Raw genomic sequence first — 16,187 nt, 5'->3', positions numbered from 1 at the left:
GATTCTTTTCTTTTTATTTAGTTTGTTAAATTATGAAATGCATTTTTCTTTTTTGACATTTTTTGTATATTATAAACTTTTATAGATTAATACTATAATTTTTTGTTTTTATCGATTTTTCAGTAATACTTGATATGTAGTGTTTGTAAGTCTATTATTTTTATAGATTTGATTATGTTATTATTTATGTTCACCAAATGAGGTTTTTTCTTAGCACCTGTTTTTGAAACCTTTACTTACTATAAAGCATTGAACAAGGAAAAACAAAGAGAAGCCAAGCGAAGCCAAGCCAAGCAAATACAAACTCCACCAATTTGAATGAAGAAAAATAACAGTCCAAAATCCTTGCATAAAATAGCATCCAACTATCTACGATCCATAAAACCACAAAGAAAGAAAAAATGTACACCACGCTTAATACAGCATGCCAGCCAGGTAGGTAGGTAGGTAGGTAGGTGTGTGTGAGGTGGTGTCTGGGTGTTGAGATGGAAAATAAAATACACAAATGATTTATGTATGTATGGCCATCTTCAGTTCACCACCCAAAAACAGTGTACGCCTCTTGTATGTATATCTACAACTCCCTCCACTCCATAATATAATAAGTAGACACAAACAAAGGCTCTGATATGATTATCATCCACATCACTCACTCTGCCTCTTGTCCAATCATCATATATCTTCTACTCTCTTCTGACCTGTGGCGAAACAACTTTGCTATCTTTCGCCTTTCACAGTCCTGTTTGTTTGTTGTAAGGTTAACTAATATTAATATTCATCAGCTTAAATTTCCTAAAATAGCAGCAACCAACATTTTTATCTGTTTCTCTTTGTTGAAAAATAAACATATATAAAGTCCGTTGTTAAAGTCAAAAAGAAACACCACCCAACAACACATGGAAAACAACCAAAATGTCAATACTTTCCTTTCCTTTATTTGTGTGTTATAGCACCCTTCCCTACTGTCATTTCATTCTATTTCAACATTGCACTTCCAACTATCTATTTATTTTTTATCAAGGAAAAATTTTAAGCAATTATATAGCATTGTACTTTGATTTTTTTTTTCCGATTATTATACTATGTAGTCTATCCAATTATAGCAAAGAAAAATGCTGTGGATTTGAATGGGTAGATTTGATAGAAAGAAAGAAAGGAATGAAATTAGGTTGGTGCATTTAAAAGGTAGTAATGATAAGCATTAAGCACTAAGGCTAAGATCTAACCTTGAACATGGTAAAGTAAAAGGGGGTGGTGGGGTTGATCCGTCTTAGCTTGTGGTATGTATATGCAAAGCTCAACTGATCACGAGGTGTGAACCTTTCAACCTCGTTAAACCAGAGGCACGAGAACAAGTTTGACATTGGCGTGTGTTCCCTTACAATAAAAGAACCTTCTGGTACATCTGAAAAAAAGTATATATATTATTTTATTTGACTAGTCTAATGCCAAAACCACAACCTACTTTCGTCATTTACCCACTTCAACTACTCTCTGTCTATTTAACTATTACACTTTTTGACTGTTTGAGAGAAAATGTAGAAAAGCACCACACTTTCACCCTTTTTATCGGTTTAGCAACTCAACTATTACTTTTTATCGATTTAAAACAGTTATCATAATAATTTTGTAGTAAAAGTAATAGTCGAGCGGCTAAATCAATAAAATAGGAAAGTGAGCGAGATTCAGAAAACCATTATGCCTGTTTTGATTGCTTCAGACAACAAATTTTCTGGTTATCTGGGACAAAATAAACATTTTATCACTATTTTTGTTATCAAAGAAACTTGATATACAAAAACAACAGGCTAAATGAATAAAATAGTAAAAGTAGATTGTGATTGTGATGGGTAAATGAGGAAAATATTTAGAAAGAGAAGAGAAGAGAAGACGTACTGCTTGGGAGAAGCTTTTGAGAATCGAATGGATTGAATCTTGTTAAGCCATCTGCTTGGTAGAAGGCAAATTGTTGATCGATGATGGTGTGATTGTACTTGTTGAGCTTCTTATTTTGAGCAACTTCCTCCCAGACACAATGGCGATCATAATGATTTGAAATAGCATACTCATGCCCTTTTCGCCACAAGAAATATTCCAATACCAGTAAAGGGTCCAGTTGGAGCCGCAGCTTGCTATCCAACCAAATTGAGTACCTGAAATTTCACAACACAACAACCTCCTTTCATAATCATTTCTCTATATTACACCATACTAGTGTACTAACAATGTTATATATATATATATATATATATATATATATATATATATATATATATATATATATATATAACCAATCGCCTCACTTTTATTTATTTAAATTAAAGCTTTTGGTTCGGTAGCACTGAAGCAGTTGCTAAGAGTGTCTTTGGTTGCGGAAAATTTTCTAGTTTTCCATGAATATTTTGAAAACGTGTTTGGTTGATTCAGTTTTCAAAATTTTTCCAAGAAAATGAAAATTTTCTGTCTTCTAAATTTCCAAGATGGAAAATGAAAACTCCACCGGTTCCAACCAAACGCGTTTTCTAAAATTTTCATTGAAAACTCAACTTTATTTTCTGAAAACATTTTCTTGGAAAATGAAAACAGTTTTCTACAACCAAACGCACCCTAAGCTTTTGGTGGCGAATTTCCCAAACCAAACAACAAAACCTATGTATGGTCTATGTATGGATTTGGGACCTCTACTGAAATTGCTTACAATAATACCACACCACAGTCAATCAGTCAATGAATGTAAACCTTACAAGAAGCTTCTATCACCAAATTACAAAAGAGCATCAATGACAACATGATGTAATATTTGTGTATGTAAATGAAATTTAGGTATTAAAAGGTGTTTGATATTTTGATAAGCCCCTGACTTTACTGATTCATAGCAAGAGGGTAGAAAGGGCAATTGGGTGAACTTTTGCCTGGTTGTGCTGGAATGAAATGATCCAAGGGGTATTTCAGTCTTTTATTTATTTATTTTCCTATATGTGGGTCTGCAGCCAATTTTTGAGTGGAAACAATGTTAGTGGGGACAGCACCTGATTATGTTGGTTGTTATTTCCTTTTGTCTTGTCTCTAGTGGTAGTATATATAGTCCTTTTGTTATAGAGTCCTAGCTAAGAATTTGTATGAACTAGAACTTTGTTCTTTTGGAGAGCCCCTTTCCTCTCGAATGATTGGGAATTATCTTAATATTATCAAGTATTTTTGTTAGTATGTCTGGAGTATACGATAGATTCAACAAGGGTCTATCATATTTTTGTTTCTATGTTTAGCTGATTGAACAATCAATGACTAATCTACCCTTACCATGGCATTTATTAAGGAAATGTTGTCCCTCATCTTATTCATTTCTAGAACAGGTCTTGGAAGCAACCTTCATCATGCAAGGCCCACAGCAATGAGGATGAGAAAGAAAATTATGGGGAATTAGAGACCCTCCACAATTACACCAATATTCAGCTGCAGAGCCCAGATTTCCACCTTGAAGACAAGGTGCTTGTTTGTTTGGGAGGGGAGTAATGACACGGCTCCCCAACTCATCAAGGTTATCGACCATGTAGTAATTATATTCAATTTATTTTAGCTACTGTTGTATTTAAAATCAGGATATATCTATTAGTATTTTTTTTAAGACAAAATTGCACAAATGGTCCCTGTGGTTTGCTCAAAATTGCCACTTTGGTCCAAAAAAGTTTGGACTAGCACCAGAGGTCCAAACTTTTCATTTTGTTGCGAGTTTGGTCCGATTTGCTTTAACCTTTTTTATAAAGACGATTTTGCCCTTGCTTTTTGCTTTTTTATTTATTTTAAATATTTTTCTGATTAAAAGAAAAATTAAAAAAACCAAATCTCTCTCTCTCTCTCTCTCTCTCTCTCTCTCTCTCTCTCTCCTTTTGAAGAAAATATCTCATCTGGGTATCTTTCCAATCTCGCTTTCATTTGGGTTTTTCTAAATCATAACTCAATGGAAATCATTTGTAAGTTTTTTTTTCAAGGGTAACTTAACAATCAGATTCCTAAATTCGAATCAAAAACTAAAATCGTGTATGTTCGTGTTTCTGGAAATCAATTTAAGAGTGTGTGTGCGTGTTCTAAATTTCTGGAAATCGATTATTGGGTGTTCATCCCTCATCTTCATATGGAAATCGATTCTGTGTAATTGGATTTATGCTTCGATGGTTGTTTACAGGAATAAAAAAGATGAAAGAAAGTTAGATGACTAGATATGAAGAGGAGGAGGGGTTTCAGATCTGAAGAAGGATTTCAGACTTCACTGGCTCAGATCTGTTCTTGTCTGAGGAGGAGATCGGAGACATGAGCTCACGACTGAAGACTATCGTCAGAGAGATGAGGTAGAGAAGCAGATTTCGATTCAGGGTTTTTTCCTCTGTCGTTTCGTCTTCAGATCATCGTCTGTGTGTTCAGATGAAGAGCCCAAGAACCCACGAACTCGTCTTCATGATTTCGTTTTCTTCTTTCTCCCTTATTCGATCTGCCCTCTATTTCGTCTTTGATACTGGAGGAGTGGAGGGTGTGGTTGGGGTGGGTTTTTCGGTGACACTGAAAATCGAGCCACAGATGGTGAAGATGAACTGAGAAGGGTGTGGTGTTGATCCTGACAGTGATGAAGAACACAAATAGATATGAAAACAGATGGAGAAGACGAACATATCTGAAAACAGATGGAGAAGACTAACCTTAGATATGATTTCTCATTCTCTTTTCTCCATCTCCATTGAGAATTGACGTGTTCAACAATTTGTTCTAGGTGTTTTTTTTTTGTTCTTTTTTTTTGTTCATCTGGACAATTTTCAGGAAGAAGATGGGTAATTGGAGAGAGAGAGAGAGAGTGAGTGATTTATTTTTATTTTTTATTTTTTTAAATCTGAAAATCAGAATCACAAAAAACAATTAAGAAAACAAAAAAGAAAATCATATTAACAGGGGCAAATCCGTCCTTTTGAAAAAAATCAGAATAGAATGGACTAAACAAGCAACAAAATGAAAAGTTTGGACCTCTGGTGCTAGTCCAAACTTTTTTGGACCAAAGTGGCAATTTTGAGCAAACCACAGGGACCATTTGTACAGTTTTGTCTTTTTTTAATTTTAATATATATATATATATATATATATATATATATATATATATATATTGTTTTTTTGATTATGAATAAAAGTATCGAGTCTTGAACTCGGCTTTGGAGACCTACCTGTTTCTTTCTCGAATTACTAACTTAACTGTGCTACAACACCCTTATGGCATGCTTTACAACAAGTGCTTGCTTGAGATATGATGATTAGACACTCATCAAAATAAGAAGAATTTATACATAACATAACATAACATAACATGGTTCCTTGCGATAGAACCTCTAAACGCATGAGCATAAGCGTGATGAATAATGGCAGGCAAGATAAACATTTAGATAGTCAGACAACTAAAGCTGACAAGTTTAGAAAGAAGAAAACTAGTCGACTAATTTTATAATTTGATACTGCTCAACTTTAAGCTGCCAATTATCCAACAAAATAATTGAGTGATTACAATGAAAGCAATGGGTTCAAGCTTTGCAGCTAATGCCATATCAAATCAGTTGGTTACATTATTAGACTTGTCATATCCTTACACCATTTCTATAGTCCTCATGACACTAATCTATGTTCTTAATCTGATTCCATCTCTTGATGCCACACATAAAAGAAAATCAGATTGGAATGGGTCATTTTATCCTATCCAGGTAAAATAGTAAATCTATGTTTTTTATCATTTGGCTAAATGCCAGAAATAGCAACATACTTTCATTGATTTCTTTAATATAACATCATACATTCATACTTGTATCATCGATCAGCATTCTACTTTGAGAAATCCATGCACTTATTTTTAGCAATATCATCCGAATACAAAGCAATTTTCACGGGTAAATTTTATGTCCTAAGAAAAAAAGTTAAAACCATAAGGGTTTTTTGCAGAAAAGTCTCAATATTTCGGGAAATTTTTGATAAAGTCCTAAAAGTTTTTTTTTGAACAGAAAAGTCTCATTATTTAGGGAAAATCACATAATCTGTCATTTCCTGTTAAAATATAAAAAAGAACTTTTTCGTTAGCAAAATGTTAAATAATCGGGACTTTTCTGTTCAAAAAAAAAAAAAAAAAACTTTTAGGACTTTATCCCGAAATAATGGGACTTTTCTGCATAAAACCCAAATATATATATTTTTCAAAGTAGAATTAAAGTGAAAGTAGAATGTTGTTGTTGTAATAGAAAGAAGAGAAATAATTTTACGGACCTTGCATTATGGAAAAGACGGTGTGCCAAAAGTTTAGGTATTTTTCCTACTCTGCGCATGTCGGTGTATGGAAGATTCTTAACAACCACAATTCTCCATATACCAATGTAACTCATTCTGTCCGGCATATGTCCTTCTGAGGAAAGAGTTTGTAAAGTAATATCATCTACAAACATCACGAAACATACATTTTTCCTTGAAATCCGAGAAACCTGGAATCAGGAAACAACAAAACTCAATCCCTGCCTGCAATAACCAACTTCATATGCTGTTTATTTAATTCAAACATGCTACTCTCAAGTGTAAGTGTAAGTGTGTGTGTGTGTGTATGTTATTACTGATTAAAGAAAGAATTACATGAATAAAACTATAAGATGCCATATTATTGTAAAAGGCTCATGTGGTCTGTAACTGTTTTGGTGAAAGTGTTTGAAATTGGATTCTAACCTGATAATTGGTAAATAAATATTAGCTAAAAGGGAAACAAATATCATTATATTCATGAGTTTATATAAACATATTTTGTTAGACCACGAGGGTAGGTTGATTTGTTGCTGAGTGTGGGGAATTTGATTCAATAGGTTGTTGTGACATTTGATATGGATAATTGTTTGTTTAAGGAGGGAGGGAAGGACCAACTCTGAAAGGGCTTTACAACAGCCTCTTCAAGACATAAAGGTGGGATAGTGTTTAAACATTACATAACTATCCCGAGATAAGGGTAATGTTTTTGATTCAATAAGGGTAATGTTTTTGTAACTTATAAGTCTAAGTGTCCCCTCCTCCTACAACTACAAGTTGGCTTTCGGTAATAAGTTCTACATTTAGGTTTATGGCTTGATACGTGCCTAGTATCTGATGGGTTCAGTTTACTTGGGAATGAAGTGTAGGATTCTATGATGATGATGATGTGGCAATTGTACATGTTTCTTATTCTGTTTCATATGGTGCATCTTACTTAAATGTGGAACTATGCTTATTGTGTTGCAATGTTGGCATGGGTATATATTATGTTGTAGGGAACTTGAAAAAGTTACTCACTAAGATTGTATATGATTCACGTTTCTATTGTTCGTCCGTACAAACGGGTAAGGGAAAGGAGAAAGTTTAGCTCTTAGAAGACATGCTTAGTAGATGGCAACATTTTGTAGGCTTTTATTATTAGTGTGGGATTGGGATGTAGTAACACCCGACTATGCCATGTATAGTGTTGCCTGTTACTTTGGCATGTAATCATAGAACTTGTATATCCTCATGGGGATAAAAAAAAAAGAAATTACATATTATGTTGTTTTAAAAATCAAAAAAATAGGTATGCTTTTATATAAAAATTTGGGTGTTTGTTACAGAAAGAGGATAATGTTATGTTTTGTGGTATTTTCCTCAAACCAAATAACACGGATACCATACGTGTAGTTACTTATTCATATGAAACTTTGTCGTGCAATTTGGGATGTCCCATAAGCATTCCATTTTTCAAAACAGATTCAACTATTGGTCCACTCCACTGGCATCGCTGTAAAATATTATTGATGGCATTACTTTTTAGTTCACAAACTTCCCCACTTTAGTGTTTACGAAAACACATAGTTTATACTAGGTACCTATCTATATAATATTTCACTCAATACAACACTACTTGCATATAATAGTTAATAGCAACAATATCCATATGGTGCAATAAACAACTTATATACAACTTTTTTGAAAAGGCAAACTGTTGCAAACAAAAGAAAACTAAATGTAAAAATTCTCTCTGCCTCATTTTGTGCATCATATTTGTTTCCGACAGAATCAGAAGGCTATAAGGCTAACAAAGTAGAAACCCCAAATAAAGGGGCACCATTTACATTGATTGAATAGAGTAATCAAAGAGTGACGACAAGAGCCAACTCACTCCCCAAGAAGAAGTTCTAGCACATAAAATATGGACAAAAATAAAATTATTTTTAAAATACAACAGTTGGAGCAGATATGTTACTCCCCAATGTACTTATGTCAACAACCCTAGTTGTAAAGATAACGACTTCTTTATTGTTCAAAAAGTATCCACCATGGACTTTAGTCAAGTAAATGATGACAGAGGGTATAAAGGACTATATATATTTGTGTGTGTGCATATATATATATATATATATATATATATATATATATATATATATATAAGAATGTGATAAAATTATGGCAACTGATTAATATTAAAGATTAAAAGAGAATACATCAAAGCATGTACCTTTTGTTATCTTTAATATACACTTCTTGGATCCCAAAGTACTTATGGCTTATAAGGAAGAAGCATAAATTTTTCAAAAGTGAGTATTTCATAAATTTCCTAGCTAACTGTATGGTAGTCATTATCATATGAGATGATGTGTCCATGCTTCCTAAGTTATCTAATATTAATCGACATGTATAAAGCCCATAAATGTATGCATGAAACTTTTGTAATCAAGTGTTATCTCACTTTTGACAATGGAGCAAGTATTAGAATAAAACACATTAACCACTAGAGATAAATTTCAAATTTCTAGGGGTAAGAAAACTTCATGTTAGAAGTGACTGGTCTGCATTTGTCACGTAAGGTTTATGATCATGTAGTTTATAAAGATGCCCTAATCTAATCTAACCACCGTTTGTGTCAATGTTACATGAGTAAGGTGGTGTTTTTTTATTTTTACTTGATGAACTTAAAAGGGACACAACTAAATAAGGTGAGCAATATATCAGTGTTTGTTTTTGACTTGATGCAAAAAGAAATAACTAATAAACAAAGTCAGGGCTTTTCCATCATGATGTCCTAAGTTATCACAATCATTTATCTTTTCCTTTTATCTCCCCCACGTATGCCGTCATTATCTGATATATATCAACATATGGCTAAAGTGCAGGGTCTTAATTGTAATATCTATATATATATATATATATATATATATATATATATATATATCTGATATTTTAGTTTCATTATCTGTTATTGAATTTTGGTTATCATTTATCCAAACAGACAATGGTTGATGGGGAACAAAAGAAAAAAGCTATATAGTTATGATTCATGTAAAGACTAAGAGGATACCGTTTTCCCCATGGGTGATCTCAAACGATCGGAGTTTCCAAATATGCATGAAATGACAGCAATATGGCAAGTAGCAATATATGTTGCATCATCTTCAGCCAAGTCAAATCCTGTGCTAGGATACCCTTTAGGACCCTTCACAAACCCACAATTAAGTTTCTGATCATTTGCAACGAAAGATTGTTCCCTTTCTTCCAAACTCTGATGCCCACCAAATTTGGGCTCCCATGATTCCAACCTATTATTAATCTTACTTTCTATTTCCGTGTACTGCAAGGAAAATCTTGCAAACTTGAGACTTTGTGGAGGCTCCACAGCCTTCATGGTAGAGTTAAGAATTTTCATTTCACAAGCACCTGCAAGAAAAAGTCATGTATCTGCAACATATCATCATCCATCACAAAACAAAGATTATATGCAAGATCAGATATTACCTGAATACTTCCGCCTCTTTGACCTCTTCTTGGAAGCAATCCTCCTCTCAGAAATAGCCCTTCTTGAGGATTGCATGGTAGTAGTATCTCTCAGTTTGTCTGGATCTAAAGCATCCACAGGCAAACCATGAATTGGTACATGTACATCCTTGCCTGAAGATCCTCCAACAGAGTGGTGGTCATTATAGTCTTCAAGTCGAATGTCATGCATATCAATCTCATCAATATACTCATCATCCACAATCACATCATCTTCCTCATCATGCTTATCAGAATTTGCCAGCTGATTCATGGTCTTAGCTTCCTTTTTAGACACTGAAACACCTTTTAAAGAAGCCTCATACTCTGCTTCATACATCTTCAGCTCGTTTCGCCCAGCTTCATTATACAAACCAGCTACCCTGTGATCCGATGACCTCCTTTTGTTGTTATCTTCAGAGACATATCTTTTTGATGCCATACTAGTACTAGTACTACCATTACCCACTAAATCCTCACCATAATCATCATCTCTTCTCCTATCATCCCTGTCCCAATACCGAGAGTCCCCACCATGACCAACAAAACCATTGCCATGCCCAAACTTCACCATTTTTGATCTTTCTGTACGTGTCACGTTTGCAAGGAAGTCCAAATCACTCCCAAACTCATCACCTTCTACTATGTACTCATCCTTATCTGCATCCAGGAAAAAAAAAAATTAGCCATTTTACACCACCCTTCCCAAGCTTGATCTTCAGATGAGACCTCACTTAACAAACATGCATATAATATACACTGTGTTACAAGGAGAAAGCATCTAAAGCCCTATAAGTTAACATCTTCTATAATCTGCCATCAAGCATCTAGCTTGGTGGTACCTTGTTCAACTCATCATTCCCCTTGTCTTCTCATAAAGAACAATACATCTTCTATCTGTTTTAAGTTTAAGCTTTCTACTATTTTAACCTTTTTTCAGCATTTTCCCAGTAATTGTAAAAATCTAAGTTGGATTTGGTCAGATAGAAAAAAAAAAAAAAAAAAAAAAAAAACAACTAAAACCCAGTGAAGTTAACATAACATCTTCTTCAGACAAGGAGTAGATACAATATTTTTGACTTTCTAGTATTTCAACTTTTCCATCAACATTCCCAACTAATGCCACAAGTCTAAGTCCAATTAGGTAATAAATTTTGATGATTAAGATTTAAATCGAATATAAACCTCCAAGCAAAGTCGAGAGAGATACCTTTATCATCTTTAGAAAGAAAGAAGAAAGCAGAAGCAGATATGAGAAAAATGAGAGTTAGAGTAACAAGCACGAAAGCGCTGACAGAAATCCTTCGGCTCCTGAAGCGCCGATGATGACTAGTTCGCGATTGTTTGTAGTTGGGAGCGGCGGCGGCACGAATCCCGACTGAAACCTGATCGTTTCGGAGTTTGTCGAAGAAGATGCCTCCTGATTGCCTGTGCTGAGCCATTCCTGCATTGTTCGTTGGTTCCCTCTCTCACCACACCCGTATACGTGACAACAACCGAACACCCAGGTTGAAAGTTGTGTGATTTTGGGTGGAGAAATCGTAGATCAAGAGAGATTTGGGGGTTGTTTAGTAGTTGTAGGGATTAAACATAGTGATGTTTGAATCCGTTTGGCATGATTTGATTATTGTTGCTCGGGGGAAGGCAGACCTTGAGTTTTATAGGGACCATTCGTGTAATTTACTCAAATAAATTAGTATTACCCTTATTTGAGTAAATTACATGAATCCTCCCTATCCTCTCTCATATTATGATAATTTGTGTGTTTGGTTTCTAACTTATTTTTTTAACTTGGAAGGTTCTATTGTTTGTTTTTGTTATACGTTTGGTCTCAGTCTTACCTGAAAAGAATCGTCACTATGATTTAGGGTAATTTGCGTGTTTGGTTCCTAACTTATTTTTTTAACTTGGAAGGTTCTATTGTTTGTTTTTGTTACGCGTTTGGTCTCTGTCTTACCTAAAAAGACTATTTTGTCCTTGATATTTTAATTTATTTAAATAAACACACCCCCAACCCCACCTCTTCATCTTATCTTACCTACCCCATCATTTTTTCATATTTAAATAATAGTCATTTTAGGTAAGACAGAGACCAATTGCGTAAGTTAAAAAAAATAAGTTAGGGTTTAAGCGTGCAAATTACCCCAGATCATAGGAACCATTCATATAATTTACTCAAATAAATATAAATATAACACAAAGCTGTAAAAATGGTGATGTATAATGTATTTTTTTGTCCAAACCTCGGTAATAATTAAAAAAATTAAAGAGGGTATATATATATATATATATATATATATATATATATATATATATATATATATATATATAGGTTTAGGTTCTATGGAAAACAAAAAACCCTAAAAAAATCATAAAAATGCATAAAAAAAATACTTAGAGATCACAAAACTTTTTTTTCAATTTTTTTATAAAAAATAGCAGCTTTTTATTAAAATTCGCTGAAAAAAAAATAAAAAATCAATTCTTTTTTATAAAAAAAAAATTTCAAAATTTTTTTCAGCGAATTTCTTTAAAAACCTGCGATTTTTTCATAAAAAATGTCAAAAAAAAAGTTTTGTGATCTCTAGGTATTTTTTTATGGTTTTTTTAGGGTTTTTTTGTTTTCCAAATAACCCTTCCCTATATATATATATATATATATATATATATATATATATATATATCAACCATTCAAATATCCATCCCATCCCCACCAACTTCGCCCGCAAAAATTCCATACAAAGTCATGGAGATGAAGATGGACATAATTATCTGCAAAAAAAAAAATACTATTATCTATAAAATAAACTCATATTTAAACCATATCTGTAAATCAGATTCAATCCAAAAGGAATAAGAAACTAGAATATTAATCCTTAAAATCAAACATGACAAACCTCAAATTAGAAGTCGAAGGAATGAATACACATAGAAAATAAAAACCCAAAAAATTCCTTTACCTGCAACTCGGTCCCGATCTCCTCAGCACCATCTTCGGTGAGAAAGAATCAATCAAAGTTTGGAACACCATTAGTGGCAAGATATATTCATCCAGAAAATCATTCTAAAATCTTTTCTTCACGAACAAACTCCAAAAAAATTCTACAATATACAGACCAATACTCATGTGATCGTTAGAGCTCTATCAATGGTGATTGAAATTGTTTCCTCCAGCCATTGCCCGCCAAGTCATTATCATTACCACTTCCTCCACCACCTTCTCCGGCAATAACCCTTTGGAGCTTGGTATGGGTTTCTTTAGAAAGAAACACGTCTAGTCTAAAACTTGATCTTTAGTAATCTCTTTGGCCCTATTAAACACATAAACCTTGGGAACTCTGTAAAAAAAACCCAAATCATGAATGCAAAACATACCTCCCAAAGTAATCAAACCGACAAGAGAATTATCTAGAATCTCCCTAATAACCCTTGAAAGTTAAAAACCTGATTTCCTCTTCAATCACATAAGTATTTATCGTGAAGAAAAATATTTGAGGGATAGTTTGGGAAGGGAGTCTCTCATTTTTGGGTTCGTATTCGATGGTGGTGTAGTGAGGGAAGAGCTTTGTAGGGAGGTTATCATCGGAGATGGATTGGTAATGGTGAGGAAAGTGATTGCTATGGAGGCAGAAGGAACAAATCCAGATTTTGGTGGAAAAGTCGACGACGGAAGAAGGGTTAAGTACGGATCGATAATTATTGCAGCAGAGAGGGGTGGTGTTAGGTAGGGAGTGAAGATGGCGAAAATTTAAATGATGATCTTGGTGTTCCAAATCCAAGAACTCTTTAATCTTGCTCCTATGGCGGATGCTTTAGGTTTGGGAGGGAGATAGATAGATAGATAGATAGATAGATAGATAGATAGATAGATAGATAGATAGATAAAGAGAGAGGAGAGAGAGAGAGAGAGAGAGAGAGAGAGAGATGTAAATTTTATAAAACTTTAAATTAAATAGAAAAAACGTAAAATAAATGTCAAGAGGGCAATTTAGTCGTTTCAGTTTTCCGAGGGACCAAAATCACAAGCAAATATGGTCAAAAGGACCACCAATCCAAAAAAGTTAGGGTTTGGACTAAATCCCGAAAGAAATGCATACCATATGGACCATTTTTTGCAGTTTTGTCAAAATATAAATATTAGACAAAATTAAGTAAATGGTTGATACGGTACTTATGGTTTGAATATTTTGCATGCTTGGTATTTATTTCCTATAAATTAATTTTTACACCTTTTTTATTTTTTTATTTTCTTCTTAACCTATTTATAATTGGTATATATATATATATATATATATATATATATATATATATATATATATATATATGTGTGTGTGTGTGTGTGGACCCTACCGCAACTCATCCCTCTCTTTCTCTAATCATAGAACACCATATTTGTATACCATATGACCATATATATATCCATCTATATGTATTAATCAACGAAAACTAACCAAAGGCCAACACCACCGGCAACATAATCCCCTTCTTTTGAGTTGGCCTATCGAACATCGTCGATCTGTCTTGTAACATCCTATTTTCAGGTATATATTTTCATTCTAGTCCTTAGTCTACTATTTAAGGTTTGCTCTTTTGGTCCCTCACTGTTTAAAGAAACGAAAATCAGCCTGTAAGTTGGGCGTACGAGAGCTACATGCAGCGTACTTGTGCGAGACCTGGATCGCGAAACCCTACTAGTACGTTGGGAGTACGTATGGTACGCAGGGCGTACGTATGGTTTGCACGGCGTACTAGCTCAGTCTCCAAATCCAAATTTTAAGGGTCTGCTCCACTATTTAATCCACCTTATGCCTCCCTTCAACATTTCTTATCAGCCACCCTTCCCTCATAGACCCTAATCTCGAGTCTTAGCCTTGTATGTGAGAGTTTGGAGCTTATTAGTGATTTTGGTGCTCATTTGTTGAAGAAGAAGACTAGTGAAGAAGGAGTTGTTTCTTGCAAGCTTGTAGATCCAGAAACTACTTCATCTTTTGCATCTTTTGAAGGTATAAATTTTATACTGTAACACCCGATTTCGAATCGTTTCATTATTCAGGGTCATGACCCGAAGATCAGTTATCATAAGGCTTTGGTTCTTAAGGAAAGAGCGATTTAGACCCTTTTTGGATGTGGGTATTATAGATTAGGTGATCCATAAGTTCAGTTCGTGTTCTGGAGCTCAAGGGTATATCGGTAATGTGTCGGTTCAGGCTATTTATGAATTTTGTATTTTAGTATGAAAAGTTTTAAGGCAAGGATGAGTTAATAGAAGTGTAGCGCTTCTCGTTACCTTTTCCGAGGATATAAGGATCGTCGGAAACGGACTTAGAACGAAGAAGTTATAGCCTTCGGAATTTGGCAGTTTTAGGGTGAGCCTTGTACGCAGGGCGTACATGGAAGTACGATGGCGTACTAGGCAGGGTAGTCGCGAGACTCCTTTGGAGTACGTTGGGCATACTAGGAGTACGCATGGCATACTCTAGTCAGACCTAAACCCTAATTTAGGGTCTTGGACCCTATTTAAGCTCCTTAAATCAACACCAAACCCTCTTATCTTCAGCCTCCATCCCGTTAAACCCTAGAAATGAAACCCTAGCTCCCATTGGTGTTGTTCTTGAGCTTTTGGTGGTATTTCTTGCTTTTTAGTGCTCATTGAAGAAGGAGGATCTTCTTGGAGAAATGTGGGATTGCTTGAAGCTTGTGGATCCAGGCTTTGTGCATCTTGATCTACCTTCTGGTGGTATAAAGCTTCAAACTTGATGACTCTATTCTTATATCTTGTTATGGCATAGTTTCATAAGATTTTGTCCCAAAGTTTGGATCTTTGTGAGTATGGAGTACTCCAGAGCATATTAGTTGTCCTTTCTGAGGTCTTAGAGTGTTCTGAGTTATAAAAATGTTTGCTTGATTGTTTCCTTAGAACCGTGCAAGAGTTAAGTGGTTTTGAGTGTTGTGAAAGTAAGGATTTTGGAGATTTAGCCCTCTTTATCCATGCAAGGGCTTAAAGTTTATGACTTTATGGTTTAAGACATCATTTAAAGTTAATATAAGTGTTTGGATGCTTTTGTCTTAACCATTAAGAGCTTATTATGGACCTTTGAACCTCTGATGAGTACGTTGGGCTACAAGGGTACGCTCAGCGTAATGCGAGTTTCATGCATTCGAGACTTGTACGTGGTACTTCATAGGCGAGTATGCAGTGCGTACTCCCCAGGGCGTCTATTTTGGGCCTTTTAGAGATTGGGCCATTGGGCTTCTGACTTTGGACCATGGATAGAATATGGGCTTTCTTGGAATTAGGTCGAGGATGGTTTCGGGGCCTAATTAGGAAATTGGGCCATATTAGTTTCCTTACAATGGCATTTGTGAAAATTGTTACT

The 16,187-nt window shown here is 34.5% G+C and overlaps 1 protein-coding gene across 1 annotated transcript; it reads right to left on the bottom strand.

Moving 5' to 3' along the window:
- Nucleotides 1-298: 298 nt before the first annotated feature.
- Nucleotides 299-11,457, bottom strand: EMB2756 (transmembrane protein (DUF616)). The gene is made up of 7 exons (XM_079045681.1): nucleotides 11,021-11,457; nucleotides 9,793-10,470; nucleotides 9,359-9,714; nucleotides 6,286-6,497; nucleotides 1,897-2,153; nucleotides 1,227-1,405; nucleotides 299-739 (listed from the first exon to the last, which is right to left on the bottom strand). Exons 1-7 carry the CDS (start codon nucleotides 11,250-11,252, stop codon nucleotides 650-652), a joined length of 2,004 nt encoding a protein of 667 aa, XP_078901807.1. The 5' UTR covers nucleotides 11,253-11,457; the 3' UTR covers nucleotides 299-649.
- Nucleotides 11,458-16,187: the final 4,730 nt, after the last annotated feature.

The sequence above is a fragment of the Lactuca virosa genome, chromosome 4 (assembly GCF_052849685.1).
Source record: "Lactuca virosa cultivar CGN04683 chromosome 4, Lactuca_virosa_CGN04683_v6, whole genome shotgun sequence".
NCBI lineage: Eukaryota > Viridiplantae > Streptophyta > Magnoliopsida > Asterales > Asteraceae > Lactuca > Lactuca virosa.
This window is presented reverse-complemented; position numbering and strand designations above follow the sequence as displayed.